The sequence below is a fragment of the Heteronotia binoei genome, chromosome 4, assembly GCF_032191835.1.
Source record: "Heteronotia binoei isolate CCM8104 ecotype False Entrance Well chromosome 4, APGP_CSIRO_Hbin_v1, whole genome shotgun sequence".
NCBI lineage: Eukaryota > Metazoa > Chordata > Lepidosauria > Squamata > Gekkonidae > Heteronotia > Heteronotia binoei.
The window spans coordinates 89,338,397-89,360,998 of NC_083226.1; the positions used below are offsets into that span (position 1 = coordinate 89,338,397).

The window sequence follows — 22,602 nt, forward strand, 5'->3', positions numbered from 1 at the left end:
GTCCTCAGGAACGGAGGCAGATTTCAATGAAAGATTACATATTTTTGTCAGGCGATCCACAAGTTCAACTTTGAGTTCTTTCAGAACTCTTGGATGTATGCCATCCAGACCTGGTGACTTATTAGTTTTTAATTCATCAATCAGTTGTAGGACCTCCTCTCTTGTCACCTCAATCTGACTCAGGTCTTTCAACACCCTTCCAAAATTAGTGGTTCTGGAGCGGGCAAACACTTCTCGTCTTCCACAGTGAAGACTGAGGCAAAAAATGCATTCAGCTTCCCAGCCATTTCCCTATCGTCCTTCAGTAATCCTTTTACCCCTTGGTCATCCAAGGGCCCCACTGCCTCCCTGGCTGGTTTCCTGCTTCTAATATATTTGAAGAAATTTTTATTGTTGGTCTTTATTTTTTTTGCAATATGCTCCTCATAGTCCCTTTTTGCCTGCCTGATCACAGACTTGCATTTGATTTGCCACAGCCTGTGTTCCCTTTTATTAATCTCACTTGGACTAGCTTTCCACTGCTTTTACAGCTTCCATTACTTTGTTAACCATGCAGGCCTTCTCATATACCTGTTTGTGCCTTTCCTAATTTGTGGTATATATTTTATCTGAGCTTCTAGGATTGTAGTTTTAAACAGCCTCCAAGCTTCCCCAAGGGTTTTGACTGTATTTACCTTTCCTTTCAGTTTCCTCTTCACATGCCTCCTCATCTCAGAGAATTTACCCCTTTTAAAGTTAAACGTGGTTGTGCTGGTCTTTTGGGGGCAACTCCCTATTTATACAAATGGTGAAATCAATAACGTTATGGTCACTGCTCCCAAGCGGTGCGATCACTTTTACATCTCTCACCAAGTCTTGGGCATTACTTAGGACCAAATCCAGGATCGCCCCACCCCTGGTGAGTTCTGTGACCATCTGCTCCATAGCACAGTCATTGAGAGCATCTTGAAACTCAATCTCTTTCTCTCGACCTGAACACATATTGACCCAATCAATCTGCGGGTAGTTAAAATCACCTATTACAACACAGTATTATGTTTAGCCACTATCTTTAATCCTTCCATCATATTATAATCGACCTCTATCTTTTGATTTGGTGGGCGATAACAAACTCCCATAGTTAAATTTCCTTTTGGGCCCTCTATTTTAACCCAAAGCATTGCTAGAAGGGAATCTAATTCTTTGACCTCAGTCTTACTGGACTGTATACACTCTCTGACATACAGAGCCACCCCAACTCCAACCCTTCCCTCCCTATCCTTCCGATATAACTTATATCCAGGAATCACAGCGTCCCACTGATTCTCCTCATTCCACCAAGTTCCTGAAATTCCCACAGTGTCTATGTTTTCCCCCAACACTAAACATTCCAACTCACCAATTTTACTTCGAACACTTCTAGCATTTGTATACAAACATCTATAATTTCCCAGGCAAGTTAGGTCCGCAACCTTCCTCCTGCAGCCTCGAGTGTTTGGCAGGCAGCCCATACTGTTTGTCACCATCTCAGTGGAGAACTCTGATCCATTACCCAATCAGTACGCAGTTTTGCCACCCAGTTGTCTACTTGCCTAAGGATCGAATCACCAACTACCTAGACCCCCCCTCTCTCTCTGCCCATGGATGGTTCCTTGGCATGAAAGGATATCCGCTCACCAACTAAAGAAGAGGTCCCTACTGAGGCCGCATTCCTTTTATCCTCAGCCCGGTGCCCTGTTCCCTTGTAAGCCAAAATGCCCTCAAAAGAGGTTGGGGAGTTGACAGGTGGGCAACTTTGGCTCAAAAGAACCTAGAATCTATGTATACAGGATTCCACTTCCAGAAATTATTGCTAAATTTACCAAGGACACTAATTAAATAAAACAGTTATGCTTTTATTATAGAAACTTATAGAACACATATACAAGGTAATGGATACATAAAACACACATTCAGACCTAATAAAAATAGAGAGAAATGCACAGGAATAGACAAACAGGGTGATAATTACTGATCGTAGTCTTCGAGGAAGGCTCCAATGGCGACAAACTAGGGCGATGGGGGAAGGGACCCTCAACTGATCAGGAATCAAGGATGTATCTAAACAGCAGGAATGAGGTACTGCCAGATGCACACGTGCAGAATGTTGGGTCAGAGATTATAAAGTCTACTTTGACCACTAAGGGGGTAGGAGGTTCAGGGGCGGATGACAGGTGGTCAGCTGGTACATGACCTCAGAAAAAGGGGAGGCTCCTCAATGACCATAAGGGCTGGACTTGTGCTGTAGCCAATGGCCAAGTTTATTGGGGGCACCAGATTGGATACCCATCCCTGACCAATGAGCAGACCTGGCCCTGGTTACCTGATTGGGTTTCCAGGTAACAATGGGCAAGGGGGAGGCTCCAGTGTGACAGTTAGGGCAGGGAAATGGGTGGAGGTATTGGGTGGAGGTGATTAAACAAGTTATCCAAACTTATGTATAAGTGACAATAGAGGGTCAAATTGATACCTAAGGTGACACCTGATTTATACAATAACTATGGCTCTGAGTGAAGCTGTTCTTCCTCTTCTTTACTCCTCTGCTAGCACCATCCTTTGTCTTGGGTTCTGTTGGACAAAAGTTTAGGCAGTCTGGCAGGATCCACGCCTAAGATAAGCTTGATTGCTTTATGCAGAAGTTGAAGCAGCTGTTGGATATGTGAGTCCCTTGCTTTGCTGTAATGGAGTCAGGAAAACAAGATGGATTCTGGTGGTGTTAGCCTTTGGTTCATGGAAACAGGCTGGAAACTGTTTGCCTGAACAGTTCATGGCGGCGTGGCTTCTTCCACTACAACAGCCGAGATTGTGCATGCAAGGAGCGGCTGGAGGCTTGTCTGTAGTTCTGGCTAACACCCATGCAGAGATGTAGAATGCTGCTGCAAAGCTGAGGCTTATAGTACTCACATAAGCCTTAGAAACCATGGGCAAAGTCCACTTCTTAGAGCAGATGTGTGTGAGTCAAAACTCCAGGCACCCTGGCAACCATACTGGGGATCACGATGTCCATGTGTATGAAAAGAAGGGGGCTTTTTCTTACACCCTCTCGACCCTCATGCTCCTTGGCAGCAATGGGGCTGCCACGTTCAGAGTGGGGCTCATCTAATACGTCCCCGAGAGTCTTCTCCGAGTGCCTAACTGACTGTCTCTGCTTCTCCAGGTCAGTCACCTCGGCCTCATGGGTACAAACTCGTTCCCTGAGGACCAGGAGCTCCTTGCATCGAGCACACACCCAAGACTTCTGTCCTGTGGGCAGATAGTCATACATGTGACACTCAGTGCAAAACACTGAAAATCTCCCCCCTTATAGCTTTTTTCAAAAATATACAGTCCCCTTTTAAATCCTGTTTGTTTATGTGGCTCTCCTTCTGGAGGGTCTACTTACCTTATTGGGAACACAAGGAATCTGGGTTCCTGGTTCTTACAGAGCCCCCAGGCTAAGAGCCACAGGCCAAGAGCCCTTTAGCTCTCACACTTCAGCTTGCGCCAAAGGCTCGTGCCTCTGTCAAGGTGCAACTTAATAATGCAAAGGGGGTGGGGAACACAGCCACTCCTAATCAATCAGCAACAATTACCTTCAGCGCACTCAAACCAAAGAAACAGCAGTTCCCCAGCAATCACAAACTCAGAATTTTCAGCAATCACACAGTCACACAAACTCAGAAATTCTCAGCAACTTCCCCAGCTGCTTAGAAAGCCTAGAAAGCTGCTTAAAAAGCTGTTTAGAAAGCCAAACCTCACCCTTGTAGCACTTTTTCTCTGCTCTCTCTCAGAGCTCTCTTCATTCATTCCTCTCATTCTTTCTCTGTCTTTGTCTTTTTCTTTCATTCTATCCAGTTTCCTTCTCCTTTCTACTTCTCTCACAGGCCTTATTTTGGGCAGGAGCTCACAGGAGTGGAGTTCCAGAACCTAAATTTTAGGTGCTTTGAAATTGGATTGAAACTGCATTATTTAACGTGTGTGATTGCAGCCTCTGTCTGTCTACCTTCCTTCCTTCCATTTCTCTTTGGTTGTTTCTACACTTGGCAAATCCTGTCTGTGAGTATTTAAAAGTAATAATTTACATTGCATATCACTGTCACTTTTGTCTTGCTTTGCAATTTTTTAAGTCTTCTACATTTATTTTTTTTTATGGGCACTGAAAATGCTTTCATCCTGGAGTTGCCCTGCTGTTCTCAAGAGTACTTTTGAAAAGGAGTTTTCCTGAACATGCGGATCTAAGTTTGTAATTGTAGAACTTCCCCTCCAAGTTTTAAAACTCCTCCCCAAAGCCCCATCCATCGTTCACTTGTGAGGGTACTGATTCAGGAAGTCACTAGGTGCGCTGCTCAGAAGTGTGTTGACATGTGCTCTCCTCCAAGCAGGGCTTTCTTCACAAGGAAAGCCCAGATCAGAGGAGAATGCGCCCTGCCCGGCTGCTGTCGCCTTCAAGGTGAAGGCAGCTGGGTGGGTTGTCGGTGCAGCTTCTCCGAGCTGGGTTTCCCTTGTAAGGGAGGTTCAACTCAGAGAAGAATGTGCCCTGCCTGGCTGCTTTTGCCTTCAAGGTGAATGCAGTCGGGTGGGGGCATCAGCGCAGCTTCTCTGAGTATGACTTGGAGGACAACGCTTCTGCAGTGCATTCTCAGAGGTGCTCTACACCTCCAAGAGTGCACTACGCAGGCCTGACTCGGCTGGAGCCTGCCCACCCCTCCTTTCACACAGCTTCGCCTGCTCTGGAATGGCCTGGGGTCAGCCATAGCTCTCACAGGAGTTGTCCTTAAAAGGGCAGCTGCTATGAGAGCCCTCTCAGCCCCACCCACCTCACAGGGTGTCTGTTGTAGGGGGAGAAGATATAGGATATTGTAAGCCGCTCTGAGTCTCTGATTCAGAGAGAAGGTGGGGTATAAATCTGCAGTCTTCTTCTCTCCCCATGGGTGGGGGTGTGGCGGCAGGGCAGGCACAGTTGGGAGGCACAGGACAGGTGCTGGCCTGGGGTGCCTGAGGCCCTAGCACTGGTCCTGCCCCAGGGTCCTGGGCAGACAAAAGAGGTGGTGGCAAAGGAAGGCAGCCTCCAAGTGACTCAATATATCTGGAGCAAAGCTGAATGGAGAAAGGACCTCTCACTCTTTTATCTCCATCTTCTTCCTATCATTCTTTCTCTGTATCTCTCTTTCATTCTGTTTGCCTATCTTCCTTCCTTCCTGCCACCTACACATTCATCATCCCCCTCCCAAATATTTTTTCTAGGGCCCATGGTATTTCTTCCTACAATGGGCTTTACTGCTAGTTGAATATAAAAAGCAAATGCAATTTGGACTGTATCAACAGAAGTATAGTGTCCAGATTATGTGAAGTGATGGTATCACTTTACTGTGCTCTGGTAAGACCTCACCTGGAGCATTGTGTTCAGTTTTGGGCACCACATTTTAAGAAGGATATAGGCAGGCTGGAATGGGTCCAGAGGAGGGCAACGAAGATGGTGAGAGGTCTGGAGACCAAGTCCTATGAAGAAAGTTGAAGGAGCTGGGCATGTTTAGCCTGGAGAGGAGGCGGCTGAGAGGTGATATGACCACCATCTTCAAGTAATTAAAGGGCTGTCCTATAAAGGATGGTGTGGAATTGTTTTCTGTGGCCACAGAGGGTAGGACCAGAACCAGTGGTTGAAATTAAATCAAAAGAGTTTCCGGCTCAACATTAGGAAGAACTTCTTGACCGTTAGAGCAGTTCCTCAGTGGAACAGGCTTCCTCAGAAGGTGGTGGGATCTCCTTCCTTGGAGGTTTTTAAACAGAGGCTAGATGGTCATCTGACAGCAATGAAGGTTCTGTGAATTTAGGGGGAGGTATTTGTGAGTTTCCTGCATTGTGCAGGGGTTGGACTTGATGACCCTGGAGGTCCCTTCCAACTCTATGATTCTATAATGAACCATATTTTGGTTTTATTATTGATTGAGGTTATTCAGGAACTGGCAACTTAGCAAATTTTCTTGAAAAGGGGTTTTAGAATATTTATGGAGTGCTAGCAAGCCTCCTGACCATTATTACCATTCCATCATATACCCTTTGTCTTTGGCTTGGCAATCGGGAACATGACAGTCATCTCAAGAGACTGGATTTAGACCAAATGCTGGCTGAGGTTTCCTGCTACTGAAAATGAATTAAATCACAGAGGAACATGGGTGTGTATGGAAAGATAAAAAGGGGGAAAAAAGACTCCTATATCAAAACATGAACTTACCCTATCAGACACTGTTGATATAACAAGAGCATTTGGCACTAGAAGGGCAGTTTTAGTTTTCTTTAATAGAGTTACTGAGGGCACAGGTATACTAATCTGAAATGAGATCAAGTCAGCCATTAAAGTGTGAAAACAAGAGCTAACAAGCCACAATACAATATCTGCTTCAGGGAAGACCCTTCCACAGAAATGTTCAGACAAAACCAACACCATCTGTTTTTATATTCAGGCTCGGGTATAAGTGCAAATGTATCAGCCATACTGTGTTATAACAAGGGTGATGCTGTTTCTCTAATAACTGTGCATCATCCTTATCCATATTAAATAAGAATTAGGCGTGACCTTTCTGAATCCAAGCTTTCATAAGATAAGGACTTTACTAACCTTAGTGTCTTTGCCAAACACCTTAGAATGGAAACAAATCCAGTTTTCTGATATGAATAGCTTCCCCTGGTACACAATTTCTTTCTGCAAGGCACAGGTGAAGCCTATAAAGCAATCATGTGTGTCATGTTATCAGACTTGAATTTGCACAAGAAAAACATGCAGTATTAATTGCTATATGAAAAATACCAAGTATAGAATCTATTACTCACTAGTAAATATACAATTTTGCAAAACCCAGTTTGTCTTGGATTATGTCCTAGGTGCCTCATAACTTAAACTTTGGTATGTAGCAAAAGCTACCCAGCAGCAAACACCCAGTGGATTGTTACAAAAGTGATTTGAAATTACATTTTGGCGATAAACTAAAACAGTCCATCAACAACTGAATATCAAAACCAAGAATAGAATGGCACAAAACCTTCCATAGATAGAATAACCAACAATAGATGTTGCTCCATAAAGCTTGTAAGAAAGGCCACTGTGAGAAGAAAAAAGGAACATGGCATGTCACAACAACCCCAAATAACAAAAATTAGTAGATATACTTACTTTGTCTCAAGGGCTCATCGATTGGGACATCCAGAAACAACTTGTGAAAATGAGCATTGGACTTAAACTAGGGGAAACAAACATGTTAATTAATTTCAGCTATTGCTATGCTAATACTACTATTCATTTCAGATATTTTTGTCTAGTGTGTAAAGATAGTGATGGCTAGTTATTGTAACATTATGAAGAACATATTTTATGAAGAACACATTATTATTATTTATATAAACTAATTTAAATAAATGATGATGATGATGATGATAAAGATAACATAAATAAGTGGTGCATCATTAACAACTACAGGTGGAGTTGGTGGAGTTTAAAGAGAAGGAAAGGACCTCACTGTCGCTTCTGGATCCTGGTTCCCTTTTGGGCTCCACAGAATAGTGTAAAAGAGATGTGCCCTCAATTCCCATCTTTACAGTCTGCCCTATGTTTTTACATGTGTCATCTGTCACTTGACCCCCCCCCCCCCATGTGGAAACCCCTCAGTACCTTATTTGAAGCGTGCTTCTTCCTTTCTAGCTTTGAGTCATTCTTACCATCTGCTGCCAGGATAGTATTATCCACAATTGTCTTTGACCTACATTGAGAAAACACCCTATGCTTAGCAGTTTCATCACTTTTTCCCCACTCAAGGAGGATTTTACTTTTAACATTTCTCTTGGTATCATGGTAGCCCTTGAAAGTCAGAATGAGCATGCTTTTACAGAATCAACTCATTATTGATAGTTTATTATTTCCTAAATTATTTATGTTGTCTAGTTAGATCTGATATCAATATACTTATTTTGATTTTTTAAATTACTACTGGAAGCTTTGAATCACAGATAAACCCACTCACTGACTCATCAGAACAATGCATACAAATTACACATTTTAAAGGGTGCAATGTCTTTTGAGGTGGCTGCTGTGGGGAAGCAAAAGATGAAGAAATGTGCCTTTACCAGCACTGCATGGAATTCAGACTGCTGTCTTTATACCAGGGATGGCCAAACTTGTTTAATGGAAGAGCTACATAGAATAAATGTCAGATGTTTGATAGTTGCAAGGCATCAACCTCAGATGTTTGAGACCCACAAGGAAGGAAGGCAGGCAGGCAAATAGATGGGGGAGGAAGGAGAGGTGGGAAAAAAGCAACTTTAACTTTAAACTAATTCCCCAAGCTGCTGGCTGTCTTGGCTTGGAGAAACAATTTAAAGAGACAAATGCCTCCTCCAAACTGGCTGACGGGGCAGTGGGGGTTGGAAAGCCATGCCAGATGTGTGAAAGAGCCATATGTGGCTCCTGAGCTGCAGTTTGGCCACCCCTGCTCTATACAATTTACTGTTTCTAGACTCCTCATTAATTAGTGCTGGTTCTTCATTGCCATTCAAGCTACGAGATTATGGAAATAGGTTATATTCTGCCCTGGTGCTCAGCAGGCTACTTGCACGGTATGAGGAAGAGGAAACTTATCATGGAGTTTCTGAACAATGAAAAGAAGTGAGTTTGGTTGTAAAGTAGATAAAGAGGGGAAGCAAAGAGAAAACATGAATGAGGCTGAGATATACAAGCATGCACATTTATATAGACTAGTCTGAGTACATTAAGAAATGTATGTACAAAGCAGAAAGCAAGAATAGAGATCTGATATATATTGTATGCCCAGTATGGAATTCTTGGAGTAGCTTGTAGATAAGGCAAACTGAAAAGCTATCATGCACTGAGATTTAAAGACTACTACAAAATGACTGAAGACTATGAGAAAGTGGCAGAATCCCAGTAGTAAGACCTTGGAAAGGGAGGGTTGTGTTTATTTATTTTACTTCATTTGTACCCTGCCTTTCTCTCTAGCGGCGACCCAAAGCAGCTTTCCACATTCTCCTCTCCTCCATTTTATATTCTCAACAACCATGTGGTTGTAGATTGAGTTCTTATCCTAATTCAAAAATCTGGATAAATCTGCTGAAATAAATAAGTCTTAAGATGACTAATGCCTGTGAAACATGTAGGATATATTCTTGCAAGGTTTTTAGCAGCTGACATGGTTGAAAAAATTCTGCCACTGTGATTCATTACCGTGAAGCTTTGGTTTTCTTTTGGTCTTCAAGATATTCTGTATCAGTCAATGGTGTCTGTGTCATCATAGTAGATAGCTTTCCACTCTTCCTTTTTTCTTCTGTTCCATTTTCGTTCTCTGAGCTAAAGGAAGTAACAGTTTTAATCGGCACTAGCAAGGAATAAAACTGTAGCAGGAAAATAACGGAGCCCCACACATTGCTTGGTATGAATCGATTTTACTCTGACTTAGCCATCATAGCCTTCAAAATGACTAAGTTATAGTTATTTTCATACAAGCCATTTTTATTCACACCCAAAACAAGCAGGCAAGCCTACAGCCTTATCTACTCAACATGCCCCATCCCCTTGCTTTCCTTCCAGTAATTTTCCATTCCTTGTTCTTCAGCGTTATCGGCTTAGCAGAAGCTTCTCAGAGGGGCCTCTTTTATCTACTTTTACAACCTTGAATCCACTCCCATTTGGGCTGTGTGGCCTCTAACAGTTACTTTAAACGTTGCATCAGACATTCTCTTCTGAAGGCAAAAAAACATATTTTCATTCATTATTATAGGGGTATTCATTAATTATTCAGGGGTCCCTCTTCAAACCTATTGTGTAACTGCTTGAATTCTCATTGCCAACCCTAGTTTTGCAGTTGCTTACCACACAGTGAAAGCTTTAAAAAAGGGGGCAAACACAAAACACATAGTTCCTTCAGTTGAAGCAGCACCAGGTGTTATGCAATGTGGAAAGAACAGGAAGCACAACTGAATTAGACTCTTAGTGACACAGGAAGTTTGAAGCAGAGCTTTTCCACCATCCCATCACCGTTGATGGATGAGCTCTTGATGCAGAGAGAGCTTTCACATCGCATAGTAGATCAGGTGAAAGAGAAAAGGAAATGTGAAGGAAGTTACTTAGGACACTGAAAAGCACCATAGAGTGTTTCCTCCTTCCCTTGAGTTACATATTACATAGAAGCTCTATCAGTTTTACTGAGCCTCAAATTAAACAGGGAGAGGGACTGTGTCTCACTGCATATTTCAGACTTTTTCCTACCTCAAGGTTGTCGACATCTAGGTGGGGCCAGAGATTCCCCAGAATTACAACAATCTCAAAACAAAAGCGAGCAGTTCCCATGGAGAAAATGCCTGCTTTGGAGAATGGACTTTATGGCATTATATGTTGCTGATGCCCCTCCCCTTCCCCAACCTTGCCCTCTTCAGGCACCACCACCCAAATCTCTAGTAATTCCCAACCTAGAGTTGGCAACCCTGTCCTGCTAATCAGGGCTTTTCCCCTGCCAGAGCCCACAGGAACAAAACTCTGTCTTGTCTAACCAGGGCTCTGGCTGGCTGCAGTGGCGTGGGGAGGGGGGGCGTGGGGGGCGTGGGGGGGGTGGGTCGCCCCAGGTCTGGGGGGTCTGGGGGGCCCCTTGGCAATGCCAAGGGGCCCCTCAGAAGCCGGCTGCACTCGCCGCCTTCCCCACCCAGTCGCGGGGCCCGGCGGCGGAGGCCGGAGAAGCGGCGGAGAGGCCAGCGCTGGTCGCTGGAGGGCCTCCAGCGACCAGTGCCGGCCTCTCCGACGCTTCCCCGGCTCCACGACCGCCGCAGGGCCCCGTGCGCGGGCCTCCAGTGCAGGCGGAGGCCGGGGAGGGCATCGGAGAAGCCGGCGCTGGTCGCTGGAGGCCCTCCAGCGGCCTCGCCGCCGGACTCGCCGCCTCGCCGCCGCCGGACTCTCCGCTGCCCTGGAAGCAGGTAAGGAGGGCAGGCAGGGAGGGAGGGTGCCAAAAGCGGGGGGGGGGGGCTGGCGGGAGGGGGCGGCCTTCCTTCCTTCCCTCCCTCCTTCCTTCCTTTCTTCCTTCCTTCCCTCCTCCCTTCCTTCCTCCCTCCTTCCTCCCTCCCTCCTTCCTTTCTTCCTTCCTTCCCTCCCTTCTTCCTCCCTTCCTTCCCTCCCTCCCTCCTTCCTTCCTTCCTTCCTTCCCTCCTTCCCTCCCTCCCTCCTCCCTTCCTTCCCTCCATCCCTCCCTCCTTCCTCCCTCCCTCCCCTTTCCTTTCTTCCTTCCTCCCTCCTTCTCTCCCTCCCTCCCTCCTCCCTTCCTTCCTCCCACCTTCCTTCCCTCCCTCCCTCCTTTTTTCCTTCCTTTCTTTCTTCCTTCCTTCCTTCCCTCCTTCCCTCCCTCCTTCCTCCCTCCCTCCTTCCTTCCCTCCCTCCTCCCTTCCTTCCCTCCCTCCTTCCTTCCTTCCTTTCTTCCTTCCTTCCTTCCCTCCTTCCCTCCCTCCCACCTCCCTTCCTTCCCTCCCTCCTTCCTTTCTTCCTTCCTCCCTCCCTCCTTCCTTCCCTCCTCCCTTCCTTCCCTCCCTCCTTCCTTCCTTTCTTCCTTCCTTCCTTCCCTCCCTCCTCCCTTCCTTCCCTCCCTCCCTCCTCCCTCCCTTCCCTCCCTCCCTCCTCCCTCCCTTCCCTCCCTCCCTCCTTCCACCCGCTGAAGCAGCCTGTCGGTCACTTCCGGGTTCCTGTCCTGCATCTTGACCTGTGTTATTAGTGACAGGCTGCTTCGGTGGGTCGCTGCGCCGCCCCCCTGGGTCCCACAACGATGGGACTGATGCCACAGGGATGGGCTCGAAACACTCTATAACCCCTCAAAAGAACAGCAGTCTAGCTCGCTTCCCCCGAGCCCTGCCGCCATAAGCCTCAAGGGGGCTCATTTTGCGGCATCTCCCGGCGGGAGGGTGGCACCCGCACGGGACACATATCAAATGAAAGAGGGGGCGCAGGGCTATCAGAAACAGCCGGCGGAGGGAGTCGGGAGCCCACCACACTGGGGGATCCACACCCCGAAAGTGATGAAGGTGGCGCAGATAGAGCCAACAGAGCAAACAGGACAAAATAAATAGGCTGCATTATGCAGCACAGTTGAGAAAGTGCCTTATCCCATATACTGATGAAGTATATACAGGATTTGAGAACAAAATTGTTTCCGGCGGTGATATTTGGGGGATTTTTGGGGACGTCACAGGAAGTGCTGTGAAGTCACTTCCTGTTTCCGGCAGTGGCATTTGGGGGAAATGATGTCATTTGGGGGAAGTGATGTCACTTCCTGCTTCCGGCAGGTGGCGCGGGGGGGGGAAATGATGTCACAGGAAGTGATGTCACTTCCCGTTTCCGGCAGGTGGCGCAGGGGAAAATGATGCCACAGGAAGTGATGTCACTTCCTGTTTCCGGCGGTGGCATGCCGTCACCGGAAGTGACGCCACTTCCTGTTTCCGGCGGCGTGCGCACACGTAGGGGGGCCCACATAAATCTTGGGCCCTGGGCCCCGAAAGCCCTAGCTACGCCCCTGGCTGGCTGGACCCACCATGCAGCAGCCACATACTCCCAGACCAGGTGGTGTGGCCTAATATGCAAATGAGCTCCTGTGGGCTTTTTCTACAAAAAAGCACAGCTGCTAATTCACATAGAAACCTGCATATTGTTTTTTCCTCACTTCTACACAAAATCCATGAAAACAACCCCCTGTGCTTTTTAAAACTAAAAACAAAACCTGCCTTCATTCTCTTTTAAAGTATCATGTTTATTAAAAATGTTGAATTTATTATGTATTTTCCTGATCAGATTTTTGAAATATTTTCCCCAAGAGTAGTTCTGAAGAAGAGTTGCATTAAAACAAGTGGAACTCCATGAAGATAACAGTCTTCAGATAAGACCCACACAAGATGGTAGATTATCTTCCAAAATTCCAGTAAAAAAAGGAGTTAGACAGGGTTGCCTTCTACCACCTTTTTTATTCAACATATATGTGAATTCCCTAATTCATTCCTTACATGCTATTGATACCCATGCCCCCTGTCTGTCAAGTGGAAAAAAGATATCAATCTTAATGTATGCAGATGATGCTGTCTTCTTATCACAATTGGAAATTGACCAAAAACCTTCCCCTAAAATTTTTAGTGAACAATGTGACATTGAGCATTTACCAATTAATTACTCTAAATCAAAAATAATGCACTTCACTAGACGATATAGGAAAGCTAACTGGAAGATCAATGGTAATATTATTGAACAAGTTAAAACTTTCCAATATTTAGGTGTCACCTTTTCGCACAATGCCAGCCTCAAACAGCATACAATAATTTCAGCAAACACAGTGGAAAAGAGCGCTAATGCTATCCTCAGATTGCTCAGAAAAGATGGCCTGGGCTTTATTCCTGCAGCTTTAAAACTATTTCTTTTTTAAAATATAAATAGTCTTTATTTGTTATTCTATTTAGTCCATTACAACAAATATTTTTATTTCCAACCCGCCCTTCCTCCCTCCCCCCCTTTACTCCTACTCTCTTCCCCCCAGCCATGGGCACAAAGTCTTAGTCTTCCACTGAATGTCCGTCCTTCCTTCTATCGCTGTCCAATCTAGGTAGGTCTTCAATCTGGTCATAATTTCCTTGGTTTTCACATCCCATGTTGTCTCCTTGTTAAGTACCGCCACGATGTCTGACTGTATAAATTCAAACAAATAATTGTGACAGATTTCTACTGTCCATTTACTTTTGTCCTTCTAACCCAAAGTGATGACCGCCTTACCTGCCAATACCATAGCCTTGACTAAATTTTGCATACTCGTGTCTATTATCGGGCCATCTATTGTGCTTACCAACATAAGATTAAACTCTATGGTTAATGTTATATTGCATACTTTTCTGATTATTTCGATAATTTTGTTCCAAAAGATCTTTACTACTGGGCATTCCACCACATATGAGCATACCAACCTTTAGAAAGTTTACAATGCCAGCATAGCGGACTCAATCCTGGAATCATATTAGCTAATTGTGCTGGGGTCTTATACCATTTTGTAAGAAATTTATATTCAAGTTCTTTAAATTTAGTTACTTTGATTTCTTCTATTCCTTTCTTAATTTTTTCCACCATCCTCTCTGATATCCAGCCTTCCTGGCTGCATCTCCTCTGTAAATACTCTACTATTTTTTCCTTGTTTTCTATCATCATTCTATTTATCTTCCCTACTTTGCCATTTCTTTGCATAGTACTTCCATTGGCGTATCTATCCAAAAATCTTCATTTTTGCTAATCTTTTTTTACTGTCTTGTATAGCCCAGCTACTTTTAACTAATATTGTTTTCCTATTTCTTCTGTTATTTCCTGTAAGGGTTTAAGATTTCCACTTCGAAACATGTCTTCCACTCTGCAATAACGTTTGAGATTTAACCTTTCCCACCAATTAGTTTCTTGCACTTCCTCATTGACAGTTTCCAGGGGTGCCCATCTAGAAACTCTTCCTAACCAATGCGGCTGCCATTTCTTCCAAACCTCTAATGAAGCTCTTCTAGGGCCTATTGTTAATTGTAAGTCTTTATTTGTAACTTTAGAGAAAATGCCTGATCTACCTATATTATTATTTATTTCATTCTCTGACCCACTTCTGAGACTTTTCCTCACCTATTTCTAATAATGGCTTTAGTTGGAAGGCTTCGTAATAAATAGGTCTGGAATTCCCCATCCAAATTCTGATTTATGATTATATATTATTTGCTTATGGAATCTGCAATTTTTACTATTGAATATCCATTCTCTTAATACTCTATTCCATTGTTCAATTTTATTTTTCCTTGTTCCCAGAAGCAACGTTTGAAATAGGTATGTTAACTTTGGTATCAAAAACATTTTAGTGCTTCTTATTCTAGAAGATAACCCTAACGTTTTATTTTTCCATCTTTTCATGTCTCTCTCAATTTTTTCCCATATTTTATCATAGTTTTCCTTTATCATTCTATCAATATTTTTATGCAGAACTATACCTAAATATTTAAATTTCTTAACTCCCAATCCTATTTTCGTAAACGTATTTATCTCATGCCTTTTTTTCTGTTAACATTTAAATAAATAATTTCTGATTCTGTCAAATTGACCCCTAACCCTGAACACTTTTCAAAGTCTTCTAGGATAATCTTAATCTCTTTAACACCCTCTTTAGGGTTAGTCATAATTACAATAATATCATCTGCAAAAAGGTTAAGCTTAATCTCTTCATTACCAATCTTATAGCCCTCAATTCTACCCAAATTTCTAATCCGTTCCGCTAGTTGTTCCATTGCTATTATAAATAAGAGAGGAGATAGGGGACAACCCTGTCTTTTCCTTGTATAGGAAATGCTTGTGTATGGTTATTATTTACTCTTTCTTTCGTATTTCCTCCTTTATAGATCTCCTGAAATGCCTGTTGGAACCTTTTCCCTATCCCAGTTTTCCTCAATATTTGCCATAAAAATTTGTGAGATAGAGTATCAAAAGCTTTATAAATGTCCAGTTTTAGTAACCCTATTTTTTCCTTCTGACCATGATATAGGACATTGAGTATATTTCTAATGGGTGTGTGATGTTAAGAACATAAGAGAACAAAAGAGAAGCCATGTTGGATCAGGCCAATGGCCCATCAAGTCCAACACTCTGTGTCACACAGTGGCAAAAATTTATATATATATACACACACTGTGGCTAATAGCCACTGATGGACCTGTGCTCCATATTTTTATCTAAACCCCTCTTGAAGGTGGCTATACTTGTGGCCGCCACCACCTCCTGTGGCAGTGAATTCCACATGTTAATCACCCATTGGGTGAAGAAGTACTTCCTGTTATCCGTTTTAACCTGTCTGCTCAGCAATTTCATCGAATGCCCACGAGTTCTTGTATTGTGAGAAAGGGAGAAAAGTACTTCTTTCTCTACTTTCTCCATCCCATGCATTATCTTGTAAACCTCTATCATGTCACCCCTCAGTCGACGTTTCTCCAAGCTAAAGAGTCCCAAGCGTTTCAACCTTTCTTCATAGAGAAAGTGCTCCAGCCCTTTAATCATTCTAGTTGCCCTTTTCTGGACTTTCTCCAATGCTATAATATCCTTTTTGAGGTGCAGCGACCAGAACTGCACACAGTACTCCAAATGAGACCGCATCATCGATTTATACAGGGGCATTATGATACTGGCTGATTTGTTTTCAATTCCCTTCCTAATAATTCCCAGCATGGCGTTGGCCTTTTTTATTGCAAACGCACACTGTCTTGACATTTTCAGTGAGTTATCTACCACGACCCCAAGATCTCTCTCTTGGTCAGTCTCTGCCAGTTCACACCCCATCAACTTGTATTTGTAGCTGGGATTCTTGGCCCCAATGTGCATTACTTTGCACTTGTCCACATTGAAGCGCATCTGCCACGTTGACGCCCACTCACCCAGCCTCAACAGATCCCTTTGGAGTTCCTCACAATCCTCTCTGGTTCTCACCACCCTGAACAATTTAGTGTCATCCGCAAACTTGGCCACTTCACTGCTCACTCCCAACTCTAAATCATTTATGAACAAGTTAAAGAGCATGGGACCCAGTACCGAGCCCTGCGGCACCCCACTGCTTACCGTCTTCCACTGCGAAGACTGCCCATTTATACTCACTCTCTGCTTCCTATTACTCAGCCAGTTTTTGATCCACAAGAGGACCTGTCCTTTTACTCCATGACTCTCAAGCTTTCTAAGGTGCCTTTGATGAGGAACTTTATCAAAAGCTTTCTGGAAGTCAAGGTAAACAACATCTATTGGGTCTCCTTTGTCCACATGTTTGTTCACCCCCTCAAAGAAATGTAACAGGTTAGTGAGGCAAGATCTTCCCTTGCAGAACCAATGCTGAGTCTTCCTCAATAACCTGTGTTAATCACTGTGCCTACTCATTCTGTCCTTGATAATGGTTTCAACTTTCCCGGTATTGAAGTCAGATTGACTGGCCTGTAATTTCCCGAATCTCCTCTGGAACCCTTTTTAAAGATGGGGGTGACATTTGCTACCTTCCAGTCCTCAGGAACGGAGGCAGATTTCAATGAAAGATTACAGATTTTTGTTAGAAGATCCACAAGTTCAACTTTGAGTTCTTTCAGAACTCTCGGATGTATGCCATCTGGACCCAGTGACTTGTTTCTACCCTTAATAAACCCATATTGGTCCCCTTTAATGATTGTTGAAATGACCTTCTGAAGTCTATTAGCCAATATTTTTGCAAACATCTTATAGACTTGGTTTAATAGGCTTATTGGTCTATATGAACCTACCTCTTCTGGGTCCTTTTGAGGTTTTAGAATTAATATTATTTCTGATTCCCTCCACATATCTGGGGCATTCTTTCCTCCCAACACTTCATTGAAAACTGCTTGCATTTCAGGTGCAATAGTTTCAATCATTTCTTTATAGAATTCACCTGTAAAGCCATCTAGCCCTGGTGATTTGCCTTTTTAAAAACCTTTTATTACATCCTTTATTTCCTGGACTGAAATATCGCCTTCTAATGCTTCGATCCTCTCTTTCTCCAAAGAAAGACTAATTGACTCCTGGAACTCCTTTATGGGCTTTTCCGTATACAGATTTTTATAAAAATTCTCAAAGGCCTTAATAATTTCCTTAGGGCTTTGTGTTAAGTTTTTGTTAATTTTTATACTTCTAACCTTCTGTTTTGCTTTTTTAATCTTCAAATAATTCACCAGTCTTTTCGCCGTATTAATACTATTCCTCTGAAAATCATTCCTTACCATAGTTTCCTTTTCCCATATTGTAGCTATGTCTTGTGCCTCCAGCTGTTTTTGGATGTCTTTTATTTTGTTCCGTTTTGCAGGGCAATATTTTATCGTTTGTTCCTTTTGTCACTTCTCCAATTCCTGAAATTTGGCTTGTCTTTTTTCATACCATTCTCTTTTCATCCTCTTTTTGCTCTTTATACAATGCCCCCTTATTACTGCTTTGGCAGCATCCCATAATATATTAGTGGGAACCTTTCCTCTATTTTCCTTATAAATATAGATTTCATAAAGTTTCTATCCTCTTCTTTTGCCATTATTAAATTATTATATCTCCAGGGTCTATTTGTTATTGGTAAATTTAATTCCAATTCAATACTTAAAGGAGCATGGTCAGATATCCAGATTGGGAAGGTTATAATTTTTTTTATAGACATATTATTATTCTTTTCCAGGATTATAAAATCTATGCATGATGCCGTTTTATGCCTACTAGATATGTGTGTGGGTCTAGGTCTTGAACTTGTAAACTCATGTGCTTCTTTCAATCCCCATTCTCCCAACTTAATATTTTTATTCTTTGTTATGTCCATGTTAAAGTCCCCTCCAACTATTAATTCACCCTCTGAGAATTGTTGAATCTTCTTGAAGACCTTAATTAGAAAATTCTTTTGTTTTTGTTTGGTATATAAATAGTCACTAGGGTAACCCTTTTACCTTCCATTTTAAACTTGACTAATAGGTATCTACCTTCCTTATCTGTTAATGTTTCAGTATCCTCTACTGTTAAGTTCTTATGGATCAAGGTTGCCACCCCCTGGCCTTGGAAGTCCCGCTAGCTTCTGCTAAGACCTGCCAATATGGATCTTTTATTAACGGTGTTCTATCTTTTTTTATGTGTGTCTTGTAGACACATCAAATCTATCTTTTGTTCTCTAGCTAATTTAGTTAACCTGTATCTCTTAAGATTTGATGTTAAACCATTTACATTCAGTGAAAGTATTCTTAATGACCTATCCATTTTCTTTATTTTTTTTACTCATTGGCCTCCCTGACTGTGGGTGTTTGTTTATATATATTAGGAAATGCCTTCCCTTCTCCCCCCTACCCTGTGGTTGAGACAGAATTGTGGACGAAAACATCATCCCATCTCCCACCTTCCAGAGTGTATGCATCCCTAATTCTCCCCCTACATATCCTTCCAGATAGTTAGCTCATTAAACTCTTGTATACTTCTCTTTATGAGATATCCTCAAGAGAAGCCGTCCTTCGCCTTTTATCAAGCCTGCTTGATGCTCCTTCTCCTGGATCGTCTGGTGTCTCCATGGTTTCCTCTTCTCTATGTACACCCAAGTCATCTGTGGCAAGTCCCTATCTTCTCAAAAGTTCTTCTGCCTCCTTGGGGTTTCTAGCTATCATCCTCTTCCCATCTTTAAATATTATTATTGTAGATGGGTACCCCCATGAAAATTTTACTTTGTTGTCATATAGTTTTTTCCCATAAGGTCTCATTAGGTTTTTCTGCTTAATAGTCTCTTGGCAGAAGTCTTCTCTCACCCAGACCTTATTGGCTCTGAAGGACAAGTCCTTCTTCTTTTTCAAAGTTTTATAAACTTCTTGCTGTAGCTTCTCTTTTGTAAATTTAATAATAACATCTCTTGGAGCCTTTCCCTCTCTTCTCCTCTGTAGTCTATGGGCTCTTTCTATTTCTTGAGGCTGAACCTTAACTCCCTTTTCTTCAATCCATTCTCTCAGCGTTCCCTCTAGAAGCATATTATTTATCTCTTCAGTAATTCCTGAAAAAAATGAGGTTGGCTCTCCTGTTTCTGTCTGAAATCATTGCCAGCTGGCTAGATAACTGATCTATTTTTTGTTTATTTTTACTTGCCAGTTCCTTGGCTAAATTGGCCATCTGAGTTGTATCTCTAAGTTCTTCAGCAATACTCGAAACAGCTTTGTTTATTGTTTTGATTTCTTCCGATAGCTGCTCCAGTGAGGCTGTTACTATATTTTGAAAAGCAGACAATTGCAGATTGAAAAGCAGATAACTCCCTAATTGTCTTTGCCATTCCTCACACTTTACTAGGCCTAATGAGAGCTTGTATTCTCTCAGGGCGTTGCCTCCTTAGAAAAGTAAAAAATAGTTGTTTTCTTACCCTTGGAATGCACAGATAAGACTTCTTTCAATCACCAAAAACTCCTACAGCAATTTCCTCTTACTATTAGCCTTGAGGATGGACTTATCTCAATTTATTTGAGCTTTTAGCAAATTACGCTGAGGAGAGAACAGGCCAGCTTTCGGCTTTCTTCAGCACATGTATACAATGCTTTAAAACTATTTCAAGCCAAGTCTCTCCCCCAATTACTTTATGGGTCACAAATCACCCTAATCAGCAATGTAAAAACCTTAGAAATCATGCTGTCAAAATTTCTTAGATCATTGTTTAATGTCCCTAGATGCACCTCTAATGCCATTTTAAGACAGGAAGCTGGCCTCCCTAGAGTAGAATTAAAAATATGGAATCTTGCGATTTGCTTTTGATTAAAAATTCACTTAAAGCCAAAGGGCCTAATCCCATTTTTACTTGCAGCAGACCCCTATCCTTTCCGATCTGCTAAGATTATTGAAAAAATCAAAGCGATTGGACTGAATTCAGAAGAACTTTTTGATAGGGGCCTGAATGAAACAAAAGCTCTGGTATCTTGGAGACTGAGTGACATTGAACTCCAAAATGATAAAGCACTGCTCCCTGCAAATTATTCCAGATTAAAATCATGGCCAGATTACACATCTACTCCTTATCTGTCAAATATAACACATGCGAGACACAGATGGGCCTACTCAAGGGCTCGCCTTGATTTTTTCCATCTGCAGTATTAGCTGGTAGGTTCTCTCATCTACCAATGCAGAAATGATGTTGTATTTGTTCTGAAAAAGTTGTTGAAATGGTTTCACATATCCTTCTCCACTGCAAACGTTATCAAGAGGAAAGATTGCATCTAATTATCCCACTTTAATCTAAAATCAAACCCTTGGAGTTTTATATACATTTTAGATCTGAGGTACTTCAGAAATTTTTATTGGAAGATAGACAGACCTTAACAACTTAGGCAGTAGCAAAATTTTGTTACATTGTAATTTGCAAGAGGAAATATCTGGAAGAGCCTTGAGTTTATGGACTGTATTCTTATGAGTTGTCTTGTTCTGGTCTTTGACTGAAATAAATATTGATTGATTGACAAATGGAACTTTTTTCTCTTGATGCTTTTTGAAAAGTCATGGACTTAATAGAAGATGGCAAGTTCCAAACCATGTTACTGTTTTTCTTGTTCCATGTTTTAAATTACTGAATTGGATCCCATCAGCCTTTTTCCCAGTATAAGAAGGAACAATGGTCTCTTTTGATTCCCAAAAATGTATGCAGCAACATGCATGAATTAAAAAAAAAAAAAGCTGAGATGAGCTAAAGTGAGGAGATATAGTGTAAAAAATGACCCTTCCTCTCTCTTGATCCTGCTAAAAAAACTTGGTAGGATCTAATTCACTGTTGCAGTACATGCCTCTAGCTTTGCTTACCAGCAGGACTTTTTTTGGAGCAGGAATGCACAGGAACACAGTTCCAGCTGGCTTGGCATCAAGGGGTATGGCCTAATATGCAAATGAGTTCCTGCTGGAATTTTTCTACAAAAAAGCCCTCCTTATCAGCAGCATTACTTTAAAAATGGAGTAGTAGGATTGCTGTCTATAATGATATAGGCTTGTGGACTGTAAAACACACATACACTAGCACATATCTATCCCTTTTCTGTTATTTGTTAGTTTATTTCAAGTACTGCTGGACTGGATATGGGAAAAGAATAAGACTTCTATGGATTTGATATTTTAGGCTACAAGAATTTCTAACTGTGCATACATACACAAAGCAAGGCTCCCAATTGCACAGACAGGGTAGGCATATATAGTTAGGTTCCATCCAAGGAGCATGTGCAGGTCATGAATGGAGCTTGTCATCCCACCCTTCCCCATGCACTATCATTCTACATAGGCCTGATTTCAACATGGCACTACAGAACCAATAGACTTAGCTCTCCAACTGTGGCTGTGTAACATCTTATTACATTGGGTTGCTCCATATGCAAATCATGTGTTCAATGTTAACACACCAGTTCAAGAGCCACCTGAGCTATGGGATTTTACATATTTTACATATGCATGTGCAGCAGTGTTACAGGCAGTGTTTAAGTCTCTTATTTTAAATGGGGAAATTAGCTAAGAGACTGAGTAGAGCTAATTAGGAGCGAAGATTTTTGCTTTCAATAATACGGAGTTCGGGTTTCAACCAAGAATAGTCCAAGCAATTGAATTTTTATAGTGTTTACTTAAGATATGTATCAAAAGGTTTTACACACACACACACACACACACACACACACACACACACAGATCTTATATACAAGCAATCAAGTGACTAAGAAAAATAGAGGTTATTGATACTCCGTTTATATCATGCAGCGCCTCTCAGTAACAATCCCCCCTTTGCAGTCATGCTTATCTACGGATATGATGACTGCACATTCATGAGGCCAGGTGGCACTGCTGTTGGGGAACTGCACTTTCCAGAGAAGAGGCACAGACTGATAGAGAATGAGACAGCAAAAGGATCAGAGATAGGAATGTCATCTAGAAAAATGGGGTGCCAGCTTTTTAAGAGCTCGTTTCTTCCTGGAGACCAAATCCAAAAATACCAAATTAAAATGGAGGGCTACAGGACACTTTCCCCTTCGGGATCTGTGCTAATAAGAGGGTACATTTGAATAATAATGGCG

General features: G+C 42.4%; 1 protein-coding gene across 3 annotated transcripts in view; it reads right to left on the minus strand.

Moving 5' to 3' along the window:
* Positions 1-22,602, minus strand: part of GRAMD2B (GRAM domain containing 2B) — a 132,311-nt gene that overhangs the window by 26,704 nt on the left and 83,005 nt on the right. For all 3 annotated transcript variants that reach the window (XM_060235521.1, XM_060235522.1, XM_060235523.1), the window contains exons 2-6: positions 9,227-9,349; positions 7,661-7,748; positions 7,166-7,232; positions 6,614-6,717; positions 6,230-6,325 (exon numbers count right to left, since the gene is read on the minus strand). In XM_060235521.1, the coding sequence (XP_060091504.1) occupies positions 6,230-6,325; positions 6,614-6,717; positions 7,166-7,232; positions 7,661-7,748; positions 9,227-9,349 (478 nt within the window). The remainder of the gene's footprint in view (positions 1-6,229; positions 6,326-6,613; positions 6,718-7,165; positions 7,233-7,660; positions 7,749-9,226; positions 9,350-22,602) is intronic.